The following is a 26228-nucleotide window of genomic DNA, read 5'->3' as shown; positions in this document are numbered from 1 at the left end:
TAGGAATGGCCAGTAATGTCCTTAGTAATAGGCAGAACCACAACCTGGTAATGGGTGGCAAGAGGAAGGATCATGCTGCAGCGGAGGGCCACTTTGGGAGAACTCGTGATATGATGATTGATAAATTAAGGATGATGCTAAACTCAAAGTTACTTTCACAGTGCCACGAATTTCCAGGAAATAATGAGCTTCGCCATATCCTTTTAGTCACAGTAAAATTAAATACTAACTTGATTAATATAAGATCTGGTCATGCTATTAGGGAGAAATATAACAAACATTTTTTGCCTTTTTTTAAAGGATTTTGCAGAAAAAGAGAAGTCTACAGCAAAGGCCCTGGAAGATGTAAAGGCAAACTTTTATTGTGAATTATGTGACAAGCAGTATCACAAACACCAGGAGTTTGACAATCATATTAATTCTTATGATCATGCTCATAAGCAGGTAAGCCAAAGTGGGAGAAGTCCTTCATTTTCCGGTATGTATACCTTCAGAACAGAACTGTATAAATTTGACCTTTTTTATTGCCATCTAAGACTCTAAGGTAAGATCATTTTATGTTTTATTTATTTCCTTGAAAGATTGTGCTTTTTGTTTAAGTGTTAGGCAAAATAATTTTCTTCTAGCAGTACCATCAAACTTGAGTTGGACTTAGAGATGATCTCAGAGTAGACTGACTTATTTATTTTAAAATTACACACAACTGACCCTTGAACAGCATGGAGGTTAGAAGTGCCACCCCGCACACTTCACAGTCAAAAATCTGTGTATAACTTGTGACTCCCTCAGAACTTGACTACTAAAATCCTTACTGATGACATAAACAGTCAATGAACATATATGTCATATATATATATATATATATACACATACATATATATAAAAAATACTGTATTCTTACAATAAAGTAAGCTGAAGTAAAGAAAATGTAACTAAGATAATCAAAAGGAAGAGATAATATATTTACTATTAATTAAGTGGAAGTGGATCATCATAAAGTTCTTTGTCGTCATTGTCTTCACATTGAGTAGGATAAGGAAGAGGAGTGAGAAGAGTGGTTGGTCTTGCCGGCTCACGGGTGGCAAAGGCAGATCAAAATTCGCATATAAGTGGACTCGTGCAGTTTGAACGTGTGTTGGTTAAGGGTCTACTATATATGGGGAAACCAGGTCCCGGTAAAAACAGTGTCATATTCAAAATCACCTAACTAGTCAGTGGCAGAACTAGAACCTTGGACTAGTACTAGGACAAAATCTATCATAACCTACTTCTTTCAAGGATTCCAAGGTATAGGAAATACTAGGTCTTTGGGAAAGTGATTCTCACTAAAAGATAATATTTTCCTAAGAATACACTCTTAAGAGTGTCAGCGTTGATACTTAATAACTGAACAATCGCAAATAAACAAAAATTCAAAAAGGTAAAGTCTAGCAGTAATGGCAGGTGAAAACATTTCAGTTTATTTCCTTAAAACATCATACGTGTTTCTATATTTTAAGTGTAGGTAAACTACACATGGCTGTTAATATTCTCTACTTCCATTTGTCTGTGAAAGAAGAGGCTGTTGTTCTCATTCTGTTACATTTTATCTTTGCTGGTTGAGATATAGAGATAGTGGCAATTTGGGAATTAAGATACTGAAATACCACTGACTGAGAAAGAAATTCCACATGGTCAGAGGATTATTGCTAACTGATGTGAGAAGTTACACATTTCTGACACCAAATAGTCCTGACATGTTGGAATCTATGGGAAAGTCTTGCATGCTCTATATCTAAAATATTTAGTCAGAGTGAAGAAAAATAAATATGTTGTCATACATCAGTAATATTTATTGAGTGCCTACTAAGTATATGTCCTTGGGAAATGCAAGGTGATGAAGACACAGCTTCTGTCCTTAAAGATAAGATATATATATATCTACATTTCTCTGACAAGGAGAGATAATGAGATAAATTGCTTTAGAACTATAATTCCCAACTTCTAGTGTACATAACAATCACCTCAGAACTTGTTAATAACTCAGATTCCCAGAATCTCCCTCAGATTCTCTAATTTAATAATTCTGAAATAGGGACCAGGAGCCTGTACTTTAATATGATTTTAAAACAGGAAATTTTCAAACATATATAAAACTGAACCCTTTAGTTCATTAAACATGAAATGTCCGATTTTGAACCAAAAGTTTATTATATCTCAAACAAGCAGTACAATTAATCAAAGTATGTGCCTAAACTATTGACATATTTTGCCATTTTAATGAAGCTTGTTTATGCCAGCAGTGATGAAGCCTGAAGATTGAAGGGCAATGAAATCACAAAAGGCATTTTCCATAGCTTGTTGAGAATTGAATATTTTTTCTTGCAAGAAGTGGTCCAAAGCCTGGAAGAAGTGGTAGCCAGATGGTGCAAGGTCTGGTGAATACGGTAGATGACAGAGAGTTTCCAAGTCTAGCCTCTCTAGTTTGAACAGCATTGTTTGTGGGACATGTGGTCAAACATTGTCTTGCAGGAGGATTGGCCTGTCTCTATTGACCAATCTCAGCTGCTTCATTGAAAGCATCCTTATCATTTCATCCAGTTGGTTGCAGTAGGTAACCACTATAATCGATTGACCATTTTTCATGAAGCTGTAGTGGGTAATACCAGTGCTCGACCACCAAACAGACAACATTAGCTTTTTTTGATGAATATTCAGTTTTCGACTGTTTCAGCACTTCAACTTTATCCGACCATTGTGCCAAAATGCTTGTGATTGTCAAAAAGAATCCATTTTCCATCACACATATCAATATGGTATAGAAATGGTTTGCAATTATGTCATGACAGCGAAGAAAGGCAAGCTTTGAGATGATTTCTCTTCTGAGACTTATTATCTATCCAGCTTCTTTATCTTGCTGATTTGTTTCAAATGTCCAATATTGTTGGAATAGTAACATCAAACCTTGCTGCTAATTCATGCATAGGTTGAGATGGATTCACTTCCACTACAGCTTTCAGCTCATCATTATCCACCTTGGTCTCAAGTCACCCACGTGACTTTCAAGGTTCATTTTCAAGGTTAAAATTACCAAAATGGAACTTCTCAAACCATCGACATACTGTGTTCATTAGACACATCCTTCTTAAACACTTTGTTGATATTTCAAGCTGTCTGCGCAGCATTGATTTCATGACAGAACTCATATTCGAAAATAACACGAATTTTTTACTCATCCATCACAAAATTTGATCTAAAATTTTTTTTGAAAGACAATCACAAGCCAAACTATGTGTTTGATAGAATGAGGATGTACCTTCACAATAAAAATAAAACAAAAAGTGTCAAAATGAAATGTCAGAGATATCAACTGTCAAACTTAGTACTTGAGGAAGTTGGACCTTTCGTACTTAATAACATAAATATGTGTCTATCACCCAACTTCAAAAATAATCTTGTTTCATTTATACCACCATCACACCTCCACCACTGCTACATTATTTAGAAGCAAATTCCAGACATATCATTTCATCTAAAAGTATTTTAAGATGTATACAGATGCTTTAAGATTGGTACTTTAACCATTACCATAGCTAAAAATTAACAGTAATTCCTTAATATCTGCTAGTGGTCATGTTTCTCTAGTTGTCTCATAAATGATTGGTAAATTTGGGTTCTTTGAAATCAGGATCCCAAAATATCCACACTTTTGGTTGACATGTCTTTAAGTTTCTTTTGATATATTTTAATCTATACATTTTCCATCCCTTTTTAAATACTACTCCTTGCAGTCTGTTTCCCACATTTGAAATTTTGCAGAATTTCACCCAGAGTTGTCTTTTCACACTTTCCTTAGTCTTCTGTATTTCCTTTGAATTGTTTCTATAGAAAGGGATCCAGCCAAGTTCAGATTTATATTTTTTCTTGGTAAGAATATATTAGAGAATATATTGTGCTCTTCTGTAAGGCAGCATGTGATGCCTGGCTATCTCTCTTCTGGTAAACTTAAATTTGATCAGTGGTTTTAGGTCTTGATCTGTCCACCATTAATTATCCCACCAGCTTTTTTCTACTAATGCTTTTTGTAGCCATAGATGATCATTTGGCTTAAATCCGTTACTTAATTTATAGTTGTAAAATGTGATTCTATCATCCCTTTTGCATTTATTAGATAGAATATGTCTATAAAGAGAAAATTCCCATAAGCATTGCCCTTTATGGGATTTTATACAGGTGGTCTTTAGGCTGCATATTAAGAAAAAAAATTACTCTGGGGATTTCAAGAAATAAAAGACCAGGCGAGGTCTCATGGAATGGTGGCATTTAATCTGTGCTTTACATATGCATAAGTAGATGTAAATAGAGGCTAGATGGGATAGCATTCTTGACAGTGGAAATACAGTATAAGAAGTTAAGGTGAGGAAATGGAGGAGCACAGGCATCCTTTGAGACCTATAGGAAGTACTGGACTACCAGGGGTGAATCCTCTACAGGTCTGCATGACACAGCTTCCCTTGTACTGTGGAATTTTGCCTAATCAATTTCTTTTTTTTTAATTACTTTCTTCAATCTTACTTCCATTGACTCCCCAACATGTTGATCAAACAATCCTTCTCAATCTTCTATTCCATCTATATGTCCACTTCTGGTTTTGTTTCCTTGTTTGTTTTTAGACTTACTGTCATTCTAACTTTCCTGTGCATGCTTCTTCATCAAACAATGATTGAGTTTCTACTGTGTGCTACTGTGCTAGTTGTGGAAAATGAACAAATTTGGTCTCTACCTTTAGGGAGCTGATCATCTAATTGAGGAGACAGACAAGTCAATGGACCTTATGATGTATTGATTTAAATGTTGCAGAAATTATATACTTAGGATACTTAAAGAGAGCATACAAAACAGATTTCAGCAAGAAAAGAAAATAAGCAAGCTGGATTTCTTAAATAATGAATATAAGCTAATTATATAGTCAAGAATAGTATTATAAGTCCTATATGGTAGGAAATATATATCAAGGCATGGGGGCAGTTACAAAGCCATGATCCATGAAGGAGCCGCAAACAGGTCACTATGGCTGTTAAAGATACCATCACTTACTTGGGGATCTCTTCAGAAAACTTTGAAACCACAACCCATTCCCCTCATTCTCTGTTGCAGTATATTTTGCTCTCAGTGTTCATTTTGCATTCCCATTTCCACCATTCATAATCAATCTCTTTCCTGAATCATTGCTCTGTCTTCTAGCTGGACTCCCTGAGTATCTCTGGTATTTTCCCTCCTCCACACCAATTTACCCGCTGTAGTCAGATAAATCTTTCCAGACTACCATATTTATACTATCACTCCCTTCTTAGGAAATCTTCAATTGTTGACAGCTGACTGTTAAACAGGTCTGAACGTCTTAGCCTGTCATTCAAAACCTCCACAATCTGGCTTTTGCCTCCATTTCCAGATTTATCTCCTGCAATTCCAGACTTTCCCTACACTTTCTCAAAAGATGTCTTATGCTTTCCCACATGCTCATCTTGGCTCATAATTTCTCCTCTGTCTGGGATGCCCTCTCATCTTGTGACTGTATTTCAACATGTACTTCTGCATATTTAATGCATAGATTGACAACTTGTATGTGGATAGTAAGGAAGCTGAGATTTCATGGTAAACTAATTTACCAAAGCATTTTTCAAACTGTATTTATTTTGCTCAAAATCTATTAATATTTTGGGAAATTTTTGTACATGCTGCCCACTTTGGGAAACACTGGAATAATTCAATTTGCTGTAGACCTTGTTAGACTGTTTTCTTGGATAATGTTGAAATACTTCCATTTAAAGATTTATTTTAGCCCAAAATATTTTGAAAATTATCTAAATTTTATATGAAGCTGAGTTTAAAATTACCCTTTAAAATGAGACTGAATTTTATGCATAGAAATATGAAGTATGCACTAAAGTAAAACATGCAAAATATATATATTTTTTTAAATTCCAAAGATAAATATGTACATTTGGTTCTTGCTTCATTAAGCGTTCTTCTTGATTGTGATGATGATTATAATGATGGTGGTAGGGATGTGGCTGAGAGTATTTATTGGCCTGAGTAATATGAATAGTTGCCATAATTTTATTTTCCAAGTAGATTCAGATGAAATATTTGGCCTCTTCTGTTGAACTGCCAACAATATATGGTCTTTCTGGTATGCTTAGAAGTAAATCCAAATTCATATGGAAATCATTCCTGTACTTATCAATAAAACAGCTTAGAACTAGAAACAAAGTAAAATTTGAATTTTTACTCTCTGTATTTCCTTCATTCATTTATAATTAGTCAGGATTTTTCAATTTAATAAGTGATTTCAAAAGATTTTGTATTATCTTGTATCTAACAGGTAGCATCTGGTAATGTGATGCCTCTAGATTTGCTCTTTGTGTTTAAGATTGCTTTGGCGATTTGGGCTTTTTTCTGGTTCCATACAAAGTGTAGAATTAGTTTTTCTAGATCTGGGATGTATGATGTTGGTATTTTGATGGTGATTGCATTGAATCTGTAAATCACTTTGGGTAGTATGGCTATTTTAACAATGTTGATTCCACTGATCCATGAGTATGATATGTTTTTCCATTTGTTTGTATCATCTACAATTTCTTTTCTCAGTATTTCATAGTTCCCTTTGTAGAGGTCTTTCACCTCCTTGGTTAAGTATATTCCTAGGTGTTTTATTTTCCTTGCAGATATTGTTAATGGTATTGAGTCTCTGATTTGACTCTCAGCTTGACTATTATTGGTGTATAGGAATGCTAGTAATTTGTGTACGTTGATTTTGGTACCCTGAGACTTTGCTGAATTTGTTTATCAATTCTAGGAATCTCTTGGTAGAATCTTTGGAATTTTCTAGATATAAGATCATATAATTAGCAAAAAGTGACAGTTTGACATCTTCTTTCCTGACTTGGATACCCTTAATTTCTTTCTCTTGCCTAATTGCTCTGCCTAGGACTGCTAGCAGTATGTTGAATAGAAGTGGTGTCAATGGGCATCCTTAGTGGGAATGTTTTCAGCTTCATCAGGGAAATGCAAATTAAAAGCACAATGGGATATCACCTTAACCCCGTTAGAATGGCCTTTATTAAAAAGTCTAAAAATAATAGATACTGGCATGGCTGCAGAGAGAAAGGAATGCTTCTATACTGTTGATGGGACTGCAACTTAGTACAAGCTCTATGGAAAACAGTATGGAGATACCTCAAAGAACCAAAAGCGGGCCTACCATTTGATCCAGCAAACCCACTACTGGGTATTTACCCAAACAAAAAGAAGTCATTCTATTAAAAGGACACCTTCACTCAAATGTTCATTGTAGCACAGTTCATAATTGTGAAGATGTGGAATCAACCCAAGTGCCTGTCAATTCATGAGTGCATGAAACATGGTATATGTATGCTATGGAATACTACTCAGCCATGAAGAAAGATGACTTAATTCCTTTTGCAACAATTTGGATAGAACTGGAGACACTTATCCTAAATAAAATATCTAAAAAATGGAAAACAAACACCACATGTACTCACTATTAAACTGGAACTAACTGATGAGCACATATGTACATACAGGGATGTAAAACTTAATGGAAATCAAGCAGAGGGAAGGGGGGCTAAAACCTACCAAATGGGCACAATGAACACAATCTGTGTGCTAGGCATACTTGTAACCATGACTCAAGCATTATAAAAGTGATCCATGTAACCAAAAAAAAAAAAAAAAACCCCAAAAGCAGCATCATGTGTTTATTTTATTGCAAAGAGTATATTATTCATAGTTCTCTTGTAATTCTAGACAAATAAGTCAATACATTAAAAAAATAAGGTTAAACAGTCTGTGATTGATAGTTTCCATTGGCCATTTAAGAATATTTTTCTATAATTTAATAAAAAATTAAGACTTTTTCTTAGGTAATATTTATGAAGAAAGATAGCTCATCAGTAACAGTGCTGAATTTTTTTGTATTTCTTCAATGAGGAAAAATAATAAATTTCTATCTTTGACAACCCCATTCTATTTACAGCTCACATTTTTGGAAACAACTCAATTATCTTAGCTATTGCCTTGAACTTCTTATAATTCTGTGTAAATGTTGAGCATTATTTCTAAAGCAATTTGAATGTGTATACAAATTACAATCACTTAGATAAAGACAGCACTGTAACTATTAATATAGGTATCATGTCAATAACGATTAATTCCTCCTGAGACTACCTACAAGTCTTATTCCTTTTCTCAAGACTGTTAGCTACAAATGTATTACTGGAATGAATAATACGCATTCTCAGATGCACAGAATTCTCCCTTGCCCCAGAGACATTCTGACTCATCTCAATTTAGAACAAACAAATGAGCTGGATCCCTGTTCAATTAACCCATAAAAATATATTCAATAATAAAAAACAAATCCACTTTCAAATCCTCCATATGTGACGTTTAATCCTCCTAATCTCCTTTTGCTTCACAATAGGATTTATTTTCACTCAGAAGGAGCTGTTCACTTGTCAAGCCCAGATTTGAACTCCTACTGATTCATTCTTAAAATATTGTTTTGGACTCACTTGCTCTACTTGCTCCAGATAATATATCAAAATAGCACTGTCTTTGTTGTCTTGACTCCAAGAAGAAAAAACCTCCAAAACTACTAAAAGATTTCAATCTAATTACCTCTTGCTTTGTTTCTACTATTTGATTTATATTTTACACAAATACTGCTCATATGATAGGTAGCATATTTAAGAAACTAGTCCTCTGAATGTGGCAACAAAATGTCAAAGTCTAGATGATTTTTAGGGTCAGCAAGATTAAAGAAATGATGACTGGAGTGTCTGGAATGAATACTCCCAGGGCCACAAAGTAGTATTGCCTCCTGCTGTGTTTTGTATTCTGTAAACCCAGATTTCTGGTTGTGTGTGTGTGTGTGTGCATAGCAGTGGTTGCTACCTCTATTAGAAGAGAAGTAGAAGACAAAAGAACCAAAGCTAATCTTAGTTTCACGCTCATATTAAACTCTCCCAAAAACCGGCCTTCACCTTAGCTAAGAGGCTTTTTATTTCAAGGTTTTCTCCCAACTGAAAAATAAATTAAAAGTCTACATTCTGGCTCTGTCTCTCAAATGTGTCAGGTACTTTCCTACCTTAGGACATTGCAGTAGCTCTTACCTCTCTGTCTGGAATATTTTTCCATCTGACATTCAACTTTGTGGTTCTTCTTTTCATTTGTGCCTTGGCTCAAATGTCATTTCTTTAGTAGGAGATTTCTTTTTCACCTTAAATTGTTGCCAGTTTTCAAAATTCTAATACTCTGCGGTGGTGACAGTCAGCTTATAATGGCTCTGTAGAGCCAGTTCTTCAATATTTAAGAACTTTGTGAGCTGGTCACTTACCTATTGGTAGATTGAAATCAGCCATGGTGGTGGGTCCGCAAACACTACAAATCAGAGCTTCTTAAATCTTGTTTGATTTCTCCAGAGGGTTGATATACCAGCACATAATTCAAAAAACAGTTTAAATATTGGTACACAAGGAGAAGAGCTTGGATCTATGATCAGATGGGCACTTAAGAGCTCAAGAGAGATGATAGGAGACTTTACAGTAGTAACAATGAAGGGAACAGAAAAGGGGGTAGAGTTTAAAGACTGTGAATGGCTTACAAAATATGAACACATGGTAATCAACTTAAAACAAACTTAAAGACATTTTTAAAACTAAAGTTGCCAAATATTAGAAAAGAATAATACTACCTACTGTTAAAAAGATATGGGAAAATATTGCTTATGAGGGTATACTTTCTTTTTGATGTTCCACTTGGATTATTTATAAAAAGCCTTAAAATGTGATTTTTTCCTATTAACATTTGGCATGTATCCTAGGAAAATAATTGGATGAATCCCAAAGATTTAAGTATAAGGATGTTTAAAATAGAAAAATACTGGATACAGTCTAAACACATAATTAAAAGAGAGTGGCTAAATCATGGTGCACATGAAGTGGAGTAATATGTAAAAATTAAAATTATATGATGGGTCTGATTTTTTATTTCAAAATATTAAGGGGATACAAATGTTTTTGTTACATGGATACTTTGTATAATATAATGTTAAAGTTGGGACTTTTAGTGTACCCATGACCAGAATAGTGTTCATAGCACCTGATAGGTAAGTTTTTACCCTTCACCCCTTCCCACACTCCTGCCTTCTTGGATTCCAATGACCTTTACATCTCATTATGCCTGTGTGTGCCCATTGTTTAGCTATAAATTATTAGAGAGCATATGTGGTGTTTGCTTTTCCATTCCTAAGATACTTTGCATAGGATAATGGTCTCCAATTCCATCCATGTTGCTGCAAAGGACATTATTTCATTCCTTTTTATTGCTGAGTAGTAACTCCATGGTACATATACCACATTTTCTTTATCCACTCACAAATTGATGGGCACTTAGGTTGGTTCCATATCTTTGCAATTGTGAATTATGCTGCAATTAACATTTGAGTTCAAGTGTGTTTTTGATAAAATGACTTCTTTTTCTTCTACCTAGTAGTAGGATTGCTGGATTGAATGATAATTCTACATTTATTTCTTCGATGAATATCCACACTGTTTTCCATAGATGTTGTACTAATTTGGAGTCCCACCAACAGTGTATAAATGTTTCTTTCTCTCTGCATCCACGTCAACATCCATTATTTCTTGACTTTTTAATAATGGCCATTCTGGCGGGGGTAAGGTAGTATCTCATGGTGGTTTTCTTTTGCATTTCTGTAATGATTATTCATGTTGAGCATTTTTATATGTTTTTTGGCCATTTGTCTATCTTCTTTTGAAAAACTTCTGTTCATGTATTTTGCCTACTTTTTAAATGGGGTTGCTTGTTTTATTCTTGCTAATTTGTTTGAGTTCTTTGTAGATTCTGGATATTAGCCCTTTATTGGATGTAGAGTTTGCAAATATTTTATTCCATTCTGTATGTTGTCTATTTTGTCTGTTGATTATTTCCTTTGCTGTGAAGAAGCTTTTTAATTTAATTAAGTCCCATTTATTTATTTTTGTTGTTACCGTACTTGACTTTGGGATCTTAGTCATAAATTCTTTCCCTATGCTAATGTCTAGAAGAGTTTTTCCTATGTTTTAAACTAGAATTTTTATGGATTCATGTCTTACATTTAAGTCTTTTATCCATGTTGAATTAATTTTTGTAAATGGTGAGAGGTAGGGGGTTCTGTTTCATTCTTCTCCATGTGGCTATCCAGTTTTACTAGCACCACTTATTGAATAGGGCTTCCTTTCCCCATTGTATATTTTTGTCTCCATCAAAATCAGTGGTTGTAGGTAGATGGTTCTGTTTCTGTGTTCTCTATTCTGTTCTGATCTATGTCTCTACTTTTATGCCAGTATCATGCTGTTTTGGGTAATAGAGCCTTGTAGTATAATTTTGAAGTCAGGTCATGTGATGCCTCCAGATTTGTTCTTTTTGCTTAACATTGCTTTGGCTACTTGGGTTCTTCTTTGGTTCCATATAAAGTTTAGTATTATTTTTCTAAATCTGTGAAAAATGACATTGGTATTTTGATGGGAATTGCCTTGAATGTGTATATCATGTTGGGAAGTATGGGCATCTTAACAATATTGATTCTTCCAATTCATGAGCATGGGATGTTTTTCCATTTATTTGTGTTATCTTTGATTTCTTTCATCAGTGTTTTGTATTTCTCCCTGTAGAGATCTTTCACCTCCTTAGTTAAAGATATTCCAAGGTATGTTTTTTGTTCTTTTCTTCAGGTACTAAGTCCTTGATTTCACTCTCAGCTTGATTTTTATTAGAATATAGAAAGGCTATTGATTTGTGTACATTGATTTTATAACCTGAGACTTTGCTGAATTTATTTTTCAATTTCTGGGGTCTTTTGGTGGAGTCTTTAGGGTTTTCTAGATCAAAGATTATATCATCAATGAAAATGGATAGTTTGACCTCCTCTTTCCTGCTTTGGATACCCTCTATTTATTTCTCTTGCCTAATTGCTATAGCTAGGACTTGCAGCACCATGTTCAATAGAAGTGGTGACACCGAGTACCCTTGTCTTGTTCTGCTTCTTAGGGGGAATGCTTTCAAATTTTCCCCATTCAGTATGATGTTACCTATGTGTTTGTAATACATGGCCTTTAAAATTTTGAAGTATGTTGCTTTTATGCCTAGTTTATTGAGGATTTTTATGAAAACAGAGTGTTGGCTTTTATCAAATGCTTTTTGTGCATCAACTGAGATGATCATGTGGTCTTTGTTTCTGCTTCTGTTTATGTGGTGAATCACATGTGTTGACTTGCATAATGTTAAACCATCCTTGCATCTCTGGGTTGAAACACACTTGATCATGGTGAATTATCTTTCTGATGTGCTATTGAATTTGGTTTGCTATTACTTTGTTGAGGATTTTTGCATGTATGTTCATAGACGATATTTGTCTATAGTTTTATTTTTTGTTGTGTTGTTGTTGTTGTGTCATTTGCTGGCTGTGGTATCAGGATGGTACTGGCTTCATAGAATGAGTTAGGGAAGATTCCCTCCTTGATGTTATGGAATAATTTCTGTAGGATAGGTATGAATTATTATTAGCAGGTCTGGTAGAATTTGGCTATGAATCCATCTGGTCTAGGGCATTTTTTTTGTTGGGAGATGTTTTATTACTGATTTAATCTTGCTGCTCATTATTTGTCTCTTCAGGATTTCTTTTTCTTCCACATTCAAGCTTGGAAGAATGCATGTTTCTGGGAATTTATCCATTTCCTCTAGGTTTCCTAGTTTGTGTGGGTAGAGGTTTTCATAGAATTCATGCATGATATTTTGTATTTCTGTAGTATCAGTTGTAATGTCTCCTTTTTCATTATTGATTGAGCTTATTTGAGTCCTTTCTTTTCTATTAATATTTCTGGTTAATCTTGCTAAAAGTCCATTGATTTCATTTATCTTTTCAAAAAACCAATTTCTGTTTCATTGATTATTTTTATTTATATTTTTTGGCTTCCATTTTGTTTAGTTCTGCAGTGAGCTTTATTTTTTTCTTCTACAGGCTATAGGTTTGATTTGCTCTTATTTTTCTAGTCCCTTCACATGTGACATTAGGTTGTTATTAATAATTGGTGATCATTCTATCTTTTTGATGTGGGCATTTAAAGCTATGAAATTTCCCCTTAGGACTAGTTTCATTGTATCTCATAGATTTTGATAGCTCAGGTCACGTTTGTCACTCAGCTTGAAGAATTTTTTTATTTTTATCTTAATTTCATCATTGACCCAAGCATTGTTAGTAGCACGTTGTTTAATTTCCATAACTTTGTGTAGATTTGAGTGTTTCTCTTGGAATTGATTTCTCATTTTATTCCACTGTGTTCTGAGAAGATACACGGTCTTATTTCAATTTTTTTTTTTTTTTTTGTATTTGCTGAGACTTGTTTGTGGCCTAAGATATGTTCAATCTTGGGGAATGTCTCTTGTGCTGATAAGAAGAATGTATATTCAGTAATTTTGGGGTAAAATGTTCTGTAACTGTCTGTGGCATCTATTTTTTTCTAGAGTTTCTTTTAAGTCCAGCATATCTTAATTTGTTTTCTGCTTCAACAATCTGTCCAGTTCTATCAGTGGGATATTGAAGTCCCCAGCAATTATGATGCTACTGTTTATTTCTTTCTTTGTATCTAGTAGAATTGGCTTTATGAATCTGGGGCCTCCTGTGTTAGATTCATATATATTTAGAATTATTATGTCTTCTTATTGAATTGTTCCCTTTACCATTATATAATGACCATCTTGGTCTGTTTTTTTTTTTTTTTTCTCTTCCTATTTTTGACTTAAAGACTATTCTATCTAATATGAGAATGGCAATGTCTGCTGGCTTTTGGTTTCCATTTGCATGGAATATTTTTTTCCATCACTTTACCTTGAAATTATGTGAGTTCTTGCAAGTTAGATGTGTTTATTGGAGATAGCAAATAAACTTGTGGTACATTTTTTAAGTAGGGTATTAAGACTATTCACCTTCAATGTTAGTATTAATATATGGAATATTGTTCTGTTCATCATGTTGGATGATACTTTGTTATTTTGCTTTCCCTCTTGTGCTATTGTTTTATAAGAGCTGTCAGCTTTAACTTTCAGATTTTTTTTTTTTTTTTTTTACACTGGTGGGTACCTATTGTGCTGCTCCATATATAATGCATTTCTGGGTATTTCCTATTGGGATAGGTCTACATCATTTATGATACTTAGTTTTGCAGGATATAAAATTCTTGACTGGCATTTCTTCTGTTTAAGAGGACTAAAAATGAGGCTGTAATCCTTTCTTGCTTGTAAGGCCTCTGCTGAGAAGTCTGCTGTTAGCCTTATGGGTTTTCCTTTGCAGGTTATTTGTTGTTTTCATTTTGTTGCTTGCAGAACTTTCTCCTTCATTTTGACTTTTCCCAAGTTGAAGATAATGTGTTTTGGAGATATCCTAGTTGCTATGAATCTTCTTAGTGTTTCAGTATTTTAAAATTCTCTAAATGACTCTTTCATTTCTTTAAATTCCATTATATCCTTTCTTATGTTGTCTACATCTTTAGTGACTTTTTCATTTTTTTCATTGATGTCCTGAAATAAATTTTTGGCTTCTGTGTGTTGGTTTTCAACTTCCTCTTCAATTTCAATCCTCTTATTTGCCATCCACATTCTGAATTCCATTTTTCACATTTCAAGAATTTCTTTTTGGTGGGGGCTCATTGCTGTGGATCTGTTCTGATCCTTTGAGGGTATCAAACTAGCACTTTTTTTTTTTTATGTTGCCAGAGTTCTTTTGCTTACTTCTTCTCATCTGAAACCTCTTTTATCAGCTCAGGTCATGTAAATTTTCACACACCTGTTCTTCGTTCCTGAGATCTTCTTACTTAATGAGAAGAAGGAGCGGTCCTTAGATGGTGCTTTTGTGACCTACTCTGGAAGATTTCCCTGGCAGGGGAAGGGTGGATGCTCTGATATCCTGTAATACAGTTGATCTATGTTGTCCTGTTGACGTATGGTTGGCATAGTCCATGCCATTGTTAGATAATCTTCATAGAGTGTAGTAGGTTTTTCCCCAGGCTGTTGGTGGAAGCTTGGTTTGGGGACTAGGTCAATCCTTCTTCATGGAGGCTGGAATTGTGGGATATTTCTGGGGCCCTGTTTTCCCCATGGTGGCAGTTGGATGAGGCTGTATAGTTAGTAGCCATGGATGTCAGGGCTGGGGGCATTCACTCCTACTGGGCCCAGGTGCAATGGAAGCTCAAGTCTAGTGGGTCACTGGTGGAGTGTTGGACTGAAGGGATAGTTCCCACCAGGCAGCTGGTGAGAATTGAGGGGATGGGGCCATGGGGCTTGGCAATGGTGCTAGAGCCTCAGAGGCAGGGCTTCAGGGCCTCACAGCAATGGTGAAGCCTCAGAGCCAGAACTGTGGCTGGGCAGCAGTGTGGGAACCATGGGGGCAGAGCCATGGTGCTGGGTTTAAGCTTGGGGGTCATGGGGTGGGCTGTGGGGCCAGGCTGCTGGCAGCCAGGGCTCTCCTCCGTCCAGGTATCATGGAGGCAGTTGCTGCCGGGCTTCTCAGGTGGAGTCCATGGTGTCCATTTGGCTCATATCCCCTGTGGCAGGGAGAGGTACTCTGCTCCCGGTCAAAAGGCAGAGAGAACACATGCTCTCCCTGTTCCCTCCTTAGCCTTGCTGGAGTGATGCAGAAGTGACTGCAGCAGAGCTGAGCCCTGTGTAGAACTGGTGCTCTGGACCTGAGAGTATGGATGGAGTCAGTTGCAGCAACCCAGGAACAGGAGCCACCAGGTCCCTGCTGTGCCTGCTTTCCATTGCAATGTTGCTGCACAGAATTGAAGCAGCTTCCTGATCAGTCTGGAGGTCTGTGGTGGTGGAGACGAGGGTGGCCCTCACAGTTCTGGCCACAGTGCCTGTGGGGGGATCATGGAACCCCAGGGTTCTCTCCTCCTGTCCTTTCTCATGTGTGGATGCCTCCCCCAGGTACCTTCCAATCTTGCTGAGTGGATCACCCTGTCACCTTCTCTTTCACTCTGAATGTCCCCCATCACTTCTCCAATGATTTACAATGCCCTTTCCAAGAAGGCTTATTTGGTATGTTAAAACCATACAGAAAGCATCATCAAATATGAAATAGTGCTTAACTTTCTTTGGGTTATATTTGTATAAATATATTACGAATATCTGTTCCAAAACTGTATGAGATTTCTAAAATTCTAATGCCTTGGCATATGTTATCAATAATAATTATAATCATTATGCTAAATTGTCACATGCCACAGAAATATCCAAATCTTTTTTGCATCTTTAATCACGGCTATTCTAAGACTTTTATCATCCACAGGTAATTATCATTTTACTTTGATTCTTCTCAAACAACAGTTTACAATTAGCTATGTTCCAAGGTTTGCTTCTTTAAGAAAAAGTCATGAAAGGAACTGAAATATTTTTATGACTTTTTACTTAAAACATTACTGATTCTTTTTACTTTGTTTTCTAGAGTCAAGTATTAAGGAAATAGCAAAGTTTGCCTGGTATCTTCAGGATTTAAAAATGATTCAATCTTGCTGGCCCTAACCTAGTCTCCATTGCCAATGACCTGCTGCTAAAACTACAAACATCCTCCCTCTAGGCCAAGAGACTATGGTGGAAGAGGGGTCATGTGAGATTGTAAGGGCTGAACTACAATTCGATTCAAGGGATGGAATTCGTTTAGACCCTCCAGATTAAGGATGGGCACACAGATGCCTAAACAAATACTAAATGAGAGACTGCCTTTTTGGGCCACTTGGTCCAGACATCCATCCCAACCATAAACAATTTTTTGTTTACCATAGGCTTAAAAGAAAAGTACTTAACTCTTATAATTGATCAATTTTGTTATCACTGGTTATTACTCATTCATCTCTGAATTATCTACCATATATCAGAACAAAGTCTCATTGCAAAACTTCATATAAATTAAATAATAGGTCAGTTCTGCCCGCCCTCCTCCCTTAGAGACATCTCTAGTAGAGTCTTCTCTCTTTCTGCTCCCATCTGAACAGGTTGCCCTTCCGGCTGACTGCACAGCTATTGTTCTGGGCTCATTTTGATCATTTTGGGAATGCCTTTCCCTCTCTCCTAGATTATATTCCTTGTTTGCTTGATCGTAGGGCTTCCTATATCTTCTTTCATTACCTCCTTTTGGTGGAATCTATCCTGTAGAATCTTCCTAATAAAGGATAAATACAAGATAAAATTTAGAGGGCCTTATCTATCAGTAAAAGTAAATGTGTTTATTCTACCCTCACTTTATTTATTTTTCAACTGAGTTCCAGCCTTTAGTGTTACCATTGAGAAGTTATATGTCATCTTGAATCCTAATCCTCTATTTCTGGAAAGTTATAAACTTTTTATCATTTCTTCTTACAACAAACCTTGACCTAGTGCCTGCTATATGCCAGGCACTGTTCCAACTGCCAGAGATACAGTAAGGAATAAACCAGACAATCATCTTCATCCTCATGGAGCTGACATCATAATAAGTGGGGGGAAAAAAGAAAATAAACATATACAATAAGAAAAATATATATAGGATATCAGATGCTTCTACATGCTGTGGAGAAAAATAAAGGAGTGAAGTGTGTAGGGAGTGCTATAGGGTGAATAGTATTTTAATTAGGGATTTTACAGAAGACCTTAATTAAACAGCAATTACGAGCAAAGGCCTAAAAGCCACGAGGGAGCAATCCATACAGCCATCTCTTCTGAGATAGAGTGTTCCAGGCAGAGGGAATGCCAAGTGCAAAATGTGGGAAATAGGGCATGGACAGTGTTCCAAATACTTCTAACAGATAAACATTCTATAATGACTTGCCTGGTATGGATCACTTTCTAATTACTGTGCAGGGAATTCCATGAGATCTTTCTGGAAAATCATGTCATTTGTTTTGGAAAATGTTGTTTTAATATTCTTTGATAATATCCACCTTTACTATTTCTCTGTTCTCTTTCAATATCCTCTTATTTGGATATTGGACTTCTGGAATTAATCTTCTAAATTTCTTATTCTCCTTATGATTTTCAATTTCTTCATCTTTTGTTCTGAGAGATTTTCACAATTTTATCTTCTCACTTTTGTATTAAACATTTTTTCAAAATGTGTGTGTGTATGTGTGTGTGCACGGAGAAAGGGACAGAGTGAGTGTTTGGTTTTATCTATGGTTTACATGGTAGAGGCTTTTCTCTTGGAGTACATGGATGTTCATTCTTATTCACAAATGTTTGTGAATAAGGAACCAAATATTTGTTTGGGAGGTTTGTCTCCATGAGTTGGCTTTAGCAGATGGGCAGTCTTCAATATGGCATGATAGGGTAGTAATTCATATTTTTCATTGGATACCCCCCAAATGTCAACATCTATGGATCTTTTGGTATCTGTGAAGAGAAAGGAGGTTTGAAGTCTTACCAGTAGGCAAAATTTTATTTAATCTTGTTACTTCAGATGGTTTTATAGCTTAGCCCTAAACTGTACCAGTTATCTCTAATATTAGATTCTACTTGGTTCCATTTCTCCAGAGAGTGCACCTCAAAGACTGGAGGAGCTGGTGACCTAACCACTCTTTTACAGACTTTAGGCAATTCTCCTACATCAGGTCTCAGCCTCCACTTTTCCAGTTCTATTACCTAGCAGGAGCTTGCTGGATTAAGGTCCACTCCTCCTCACCTCAGTGGTCTGATCTGCCTTGTCTGTTACATTTTCATATCTTCCCTTTCTCCCTCCTTCCTCCTCTATTTCTCTCTCCCCTTCCTCCCTCCCTTCCTCTTTCTCTCCCTCCCTTCTTTTCTTTCTTTCTTGGCCAATACCTCTTTTACTCCTCAGTAAAATAAGGCCAATGCTACCTTCTTCAGAGAGCTATTGTGATGATCAAATGTTTAGAATGCATTAAATCCCCTTAGCCCGTGCCTGGCATGTAGCAACTACTCAATAGAGCTGAGGGGAGCATATTTTGCAAGGCACACTTTGCAATGGAGGGTAGGGGGCCATATCTCGAGAATAGTGTGTGAAGGGTTCTTTCATTACCTGAGAGGCTAAACTGAAGGACTTTTTAATCTCTGAAACTATGAATGCATACATGTGTTGGTAAATAGAACTTTCTCATATTTAACTTACTCTTAGGCCTAGGTTGAGCTTTGAAGAAAAAAAAGTAATAATTTTCTGTTGACGTTGTATCCCTAGAGCCATAAGCTCTAGTTCGTCTGTTCCAGTTACCTCCTGAACACAATTTAGCACCTTCACTTTGATGTATGTTATATATCAGACACTATGAAAAACTACAGAGCAGAGTCTTGATTTTTTAACATGTACATATTTATTTTTTCCATTTACAGATTCATAGGCTTACTTTTACTGGCCTATTTTGAAGTTTTTCCAACTTACATTCCAGCTTCTTGATACAATATTTCAGTGTGACAGCTTGATTCTCGAGGAAACACGAACAATTTAATTATATTAAACTGCAATGTTTAATGATAGCTTCAATTATCTCATTGTTCAAGATTTATAGATGGCAATAAGAAGATGTATTATCCTCCTTATCTATTAAGTTTTGTTGAGTAGCCATTGAGTAACTTCACTGAATGAACTGCTCCCCATAACACTCTAAATTAACTTCTGGTAGTTTATTTTTTATTTTTTTTTTTTTTTGAGACAGAGTCTCACTCTGTTGCCCGGGCTAGAGTGAGTGCCGTGGCGTCAGCCTAGCTCACAGCAACCTCAAACTCCTGGGCTTAAGCGATCCTACTGCCTCAGCCTCCCGAGTAGCTGGGACTACAGGCATGTGCCACCATGCCCGGCTAATTTTTTGTATATATGTATTTTAGTTGTCCATATAATTTATTTCTATTTTTAGTAGAGACGGGGTCTCACTCTTGCTCAGGCTGGTCTTGAACTCCTGACCTCAAGCGATCCACCCGCCTCGGCCTCCCAGAACTTCTGGTAGTTTAAATAAGAACATTATATCTGTTGTAATGAAACAGCCAAAATATTGCAGACCTGTGGATCAGGCTCCAGTTCACTTCCCAAAAATGTTAATGATAAGGTAAATGGATTAAAAGGGGAGCAATAGTTCATATTCTATTACTTTGATGTACTTATTTATGCTTACGCCACTACCAGTCTTAATAGCTTTATAGCAAATTTTGAAATCAGGTAGTATAAGTCCTCCAAACTTGTTCTTATTTTTAACAATTGTTTTAGCCATTCTAAAGGTTATTTTAATTTTGATAAAACTTTTAGTATCTGTTTGCAATTTCTAAAGCAAGCCTGTTTGGATTTTGATAGGAATTGCATTGAACCTGCATATTAATTTTGGAGAATTAGAATCCTTAACAATATTATGTCTTTCAACTTACATATATATCTACATATGAGATATCTATTTATTTAGATTATTTTTAATTTCTTATAAATGTCTTGTGTAGTTTTCATTTTACAAATAATTTATTTCTTCTATTAAGTTTACTGCTAAATGTTTTAGTCATTTTGATGATGATATGAGTGAAATTTTTATTTTATTTTGTATTTGTTGCCGCTACATGGAAATTCAATTAATTTCTTTTATAGTGATCTTACTGTTTTATATTGATCCCGCAATTTTGCTAAACTTGGTTGTTAGTTCTATCACTATTTTGCTAGATTCCTTAGGATTTTCTATATATAAAAAGATGTTATCTGCAAATAAAGCTAGTTTTACTTCTTTCTTTCTGAGCTATATGCCTGTAATTATTTGTGGTGTTGTTTCTTGCCCATGATTCCAATGTGGTGTTGAATAGAAGAGGTAGAAATGGTCATTTTTGAGTTCTGTTAGCTAGATATTAATAGAATACATTCTTTTGACACAGAGTATGATGTTAGTTATAAGTTTTTTATTAGATGTCCTTCATGAGGTTGGAGATAATTTTTGTTTTGGTCTTAGTTTATTGAGAAGTTTTATTTTTTTAAAATCATAAATGAGATTATGTTTTGTCAGGTTCTTTTTTGCATCTATTGAGATGAATATATGGTTCTTAACCTTTATTTTTATTAATGTGCTGTATTACATTAACTAATTTTGTATGATAAATCAATCTTGCATTCCTGGGATAAATCCCACTTACTCATTGTGTATAATATCTTTCATATTTGTAGGATTTAATTGATAATATTTTGTTAAGAATTTTTGTGTTTATGTTCATCAGAGAACTATAGCTCACTTTCTTGAGGTGTGTTTGTGTGGCTCTGGTTACCAGTTAAAATGAATGGGTAGTTTTTCTTACTCTTCCAATTTCTGAAAGAGTTTCTGCAGAGTTTGTAGTATTTATTCTCTAAATGTTTGATAGAATTTACCAATGAAGCCATTTTTTGTTACTCATTCAGTTTCTTTACTTAATCAAAGTTTATTCAGATTTTTCTATTTCTGGATTCAATTTTGGTAATTTCTGTCTTGGTAGGTATTTGTCCACTTTGTGTATGTTGTCAATTTGTTGGCATAAATTGTATACATTATTTCCTTATGATACTTTTAATATGCTCTATTTAATATCTTTTATTTTATTTGTTTTTGGTGATATATCTTTTTTTTTTTTTGGTAAGTCTAGTTAAGGTTTATCAACTTCGTTGATCTATACAATTAACATTGTTTTATTATTTTCTACTTTTTAAAAAAAACTACATATTATTCATTTCTGATTTCAGTTCTATTTATAATATACTTCTTTCTTATATAACTTTATGATTGATTTCTTCACTTTTTATAAAAGGTTTTTACCGATCCTGAACCCTTAAATTAACTACAACAACCAACAAAATCGTGTCAGGGTATGCAGACAGGTGGTTGTCTGACTCAGAAAGTAATTCAGAATGGAAAAATAAATGCATGAAGTATCTTTCATGAAATCCTCTTTCGATAAATACTACACCACCACAAATTTGAGATTTTCTTGTAAACTATTGATTATAGCCATTTTGTTTGCAATTTAAAGGCATTCTCATGTGCTTTAGTCTTATTATGAAAGTAATGAAGGCTAAATAAGTCCATCTCAATGTGGAGCTGAGTTTTAATTGGAGGAGTAGGCTGGGCGAACAGTGAAAAACAGAGTCAAGGTTTTCCTTCAGAAGCAGTTTTGTATGTACTCCAATGCACAGAGTAAAAGCCTCAACATTTCACACAATGGAATATGAATCTACTAATTTTGGAAATAAGGTAATACCTGTTTGTAAAAAGTGAACTGAATCTTCAATTTAGCCATAAAGCCATCTAAGTAAATAACCACTACAATTTTTAACTCAAAGTAACTCTTTGACTTATACCCCAAGATAAACTTAGATACTATAATGAGCTTGTTCTCAAAATAAAATTAATAAATATTAGTCAATTGATTGTTGAAGTATATAAATTTAAAATGGTGCTGTTTCTTTGGAATTATCATTCTGTGGTATTCCCTTTTATTTTCTTCTTCTTTTTTTGTAGTAAAATTCATTTTCTTTTGTAATGCTTAGCCAAATGGGAGGAAGTACATTGAGTTGACTACTGATCAATGCCCAGAGTAGTTAAGGACTGTTGGAATCAAATTAGATTCTAACCCTAAATCTAATAATCTGTTTAACCTCTTTGATTACTAATGATACCTAATTTAGAAGTTTTCCATGAAATTAAATGCCATCTGTGATGGTTAATTTTAGATGTTAATTTGACTAGATTGAAGGGTGCCTAGATGGCTGGTGCAGCATTGTTTGTGGGTATGTTTATGAGGGCATTTCTAGGGGAAATTGGCATGGCATGGGGGCCTAGTTGGGAAAAAAGAGGTAAAAGGGGGGATTCATCCTCTCTCCCTCTCTCTCTCTCTCTTTTCCCTTCTCCCCCACCAACCCCTTCTGGAGCAGGGTGCCTTTCAGCCTTTCTCCTCCTGCCCTTGGACATCAGACTCCAGGTCTTTGGCTTTTGGACTCTGGAACTTGCACCAGTAGCTTAGGGGCTCTCAGGTGTTCAGCCTGGGATGGGACAAGGGTGGGGTTGGTGGCACCATTGAATTCCCTGGTTCTTAGGCTCTCAAACTTGGACCGAGCCATGTTTCTGGCTTTTCTAGTTCTCCAGCTTGCAGATGGCCTATCATGGAACTTCTCTGCTTCTGGGATCATGTGAGTCAATTCCCTTATAAATCCTCTCTCATATATCTTATTGGTTCTGTCTCTTTAGAGAACTTTCACTAATACACAGTCATAAATTTCTCAATACATTGCTTGATCCAATAAATACATCTATAACAAAACTTTCAAAAATATGAGCATAATGGAATCCTTTTCTTCTTATTCTCTATGAGCATGTCTGTCAGTTTTCCAGTTTATCCAATATAATCAAATGATGAACCTAAAAAATAAAAAGATAATCAAAGCTTTCTTCACTCAACTAGAAATTTGTAGTTTGTCAGCAAAAATATATAAGGGTCTGAATCTTAAAGAATCCTGGTGTAGAAAACCTTTATAAGCATTAGCAGACACAGGGGTATATTGTGCTTTCATAGCTTGTATGATAGTCAAGTCTTCTATAAAGTCAAAAGCTAAGGAAAGTAAACAGAAAGAGATTTTCCCACAAAGTATTGGTGGTAAATATGGACTAAATCCATATCAAAAGTCTGAGTGCTCCTTAGACTTTATAGAAACCAATATGTTTAATGCATAATTAAGGAAACTGGAATATAGTTGAGATTCACTTTTGAGTATCTAATGTGAATAAAATTTGAGCAGTATAAAAGCTGTTCATTACAAAAACATTCTGGATATAGATATATAATTTTAAAAAGTAACTTCATTGGCCATAATATTAACAGTGATGATCACCGATTCTTTAGGATAGTTTTTCTTTTATAGGCAAAACCTGATGATGATCTTAATTTGGGCCAAAATAGTTTTTCTGAAGAATGAACAATTGACTAAATGTAAATGAAATGGTTTTATTTTAAAGATTTCCACAATGCCATTGTCATCAGAACAGATGTTTAGAAATAGGTACTACATAACACTTATTAAAAAATGAAGTCTATATTCCCAAAAAGGAGTGCAGGATGTAAAAAATAAAAAATAAAGTCTATTAACATTAAAAGAAAAAAGTGAAAAAGAAAGTTTTTCAAATATTTTGAATCAAAACCACTCTTCAAAACCACTTTCTTTATGAATGTTTAATTGGGAAACATGTCTATTTTCAAAGCTGACACCCAAGTTTTTGGAGCTTCTCAAATATACATCAAGTTATAAAGTTCAATGAGTTTAATTACATTTGCCAATGACCTCAGCAGGTAAATTCTTATTGTTATTCAGACTTCAAATTGGATTAAATTCAACCAATGTTTATTTAGCCCCTACCATTTGCCAAAAGTGATTCAGGAGGAAGATTGAAGTAAGACAGACGTGTATCTAGTCTTCAGGAAGCTTACGTGTACATGGTGACCAGCTATCCCAGTTTCATTTTTGAAACCAGTAAAGTCTTAGGCAAATGTAATGGTGCCTAGAGAGGTGAGGTGAGAAGAGGAGAGAAAATAAGACACATATAAACATAAATCTAATATATTAAGCCAATTGTTATGAAAATTATAAAATTTCCCATGGTGATTAAAAGGAGGGAAAACAAGATCAATATGCAATTCACTATTGTATAACAAAGTTCTATTCTTATATATATATAGAGAGAAGAATTAATAATCAAGATAATTAAAAGTGAAACTTTCCAATTTATCTAATGCGTATGTGAAATTCACCCATTTATATAAATTATATATAAAATTAAAAATTTATATTTCACTATATTAATTTCTTGGAAAAATACAAGATTTTTCAGGATTCTAAATTATAGTGAGATTTAAAATTATATTCATATTTATGAGACTGAAGTATAAGTAACTATATATAATTTTAGTTTTATAAGATTATGTTCTTAGATTTTGGAATTGGTGCTATTATATAAGAAAATGAACATGGTTCATATTACCATGTATTTTTTTTGCAGTTTCATCAAAATATTCTGATCAGTAATTTTAGAATCTTGCAGTCTTATTTTTAGGTTTAGGATATTGTTTTCTAATTAATATAATTTTAAAAATTTAAATCTATTTTTCAGATTTTGCATGCAAAAATTAGGAAGGACTTTTACATTGCCAATAACATGTGAAGGTAGTATGGAAAAGTGGGCAGAATAGCAGATCTGAAGTCTGAAGCTATGAACTCACCAGTAATAAGCAGTGAGGGAGTAGGAATGTTACATGGTTTTTCCTTAGTTTTAATTTTTCATCTGTAAATTATGACAGTAATTCCTGCCTTATAAGGAAAAAAATAATTGTGAAAAAAACTTAGAAGAGCTCTAAAAATGTAAAGTATTATGTAAACATGTGTAATAATATTTATAGCTCAATATGTATGTGGACCTTGTAATTTTCAAAATGTATACATATATATTTATTTGGCTAGAAGAAAATATGCTCATAGTTGACTCATGACTGTGGAAGTAGCAGCCTGATATAGTAAAAGGATCATGCTTCCACTCAGAAGACTTAGCTTTGAGCCCTGGCTCGATCACTTTTTAGTTTTCTGATTTCAGTCACATCATTCAAGGTTACTGAATTCTTTCAGTTTTCTCAGATGCCAAGCAAGGCTCGTAGATCTGCCCCATCCACCCAAAAAGGTTGATGTGATAACGATGATGAGTTCAGATAATGAGTGTTAAAGTACTCCATAAACTTCCAGATAAACAAAACTTGTTTTTTCCTATCTTGATTTGCTAAATTAATCCATTTGTACAGTATCCTAGCTCTAGGTAGGAGGCGCAGGGATAAGAGCAGTTCAGAGAAACTGCGGTGAGTTAGTTAATGGTTTCCAAGCCTGAGTCAGACCTGTGAGTCTCAGGTACCCAGCTGGGCAAGCTACGGAGAAGCTGGACCACAGGAACTGCCTACCATGGAGTTTCCTATTCAGTGTGTGCTGATCGCTGCCAACACCCTACTATGTGCTATGGGGAAACTGCACACCAAAGAGCCATGCCATACAATTGCTGTTCTCCAGGCACTTAGAATCCAGATGGAGAGATAACAAATAAACACACACACACACACACACACAAAAAAAAAAAAAAAAAAAAACCTGTAATAAGAACCAGTTT

General features: G+C 34.9%; 1 protein-coding gene across 1 annotated transcript in view; it reads left to right on the top strand.

Moving 5' to 3' along the window:
• The window catches only part of ZNF804B (zinc finger protein 804B), a 462072-nt gene that overhangs the window by 368036 nt on the left and 67808 nt on the right, over positions 1–26228 (top strand). Inside the window, exon 2 of the mRNA XM_069461581.1 lies at positions 301–444. Within this exon, the coding sequence (XP_069317682.1) occupies positions 301–444 (144 nt within the window). The remainder of the gene's footprint in view (positions 1–300; positions 445–26228) is intronic.

This window comes from Eulemur rufifrons, chromosome 29 (genome assembly GCF_041146395.1).
Source record: "Eulemur rufifrons isolate Redbay chromosome 29, OSU_ERuf_1, whole genome shotgun sequence".
Lineage (NCBI taxonomy): Eukaryota > Metazoa > Chordata > Mammalia > Primates > Lemuridae > Eulemur > Eulemur rufifrons.
This window is presented reverse-complemented; position numbering and strand designations above follow the sequence as displayed.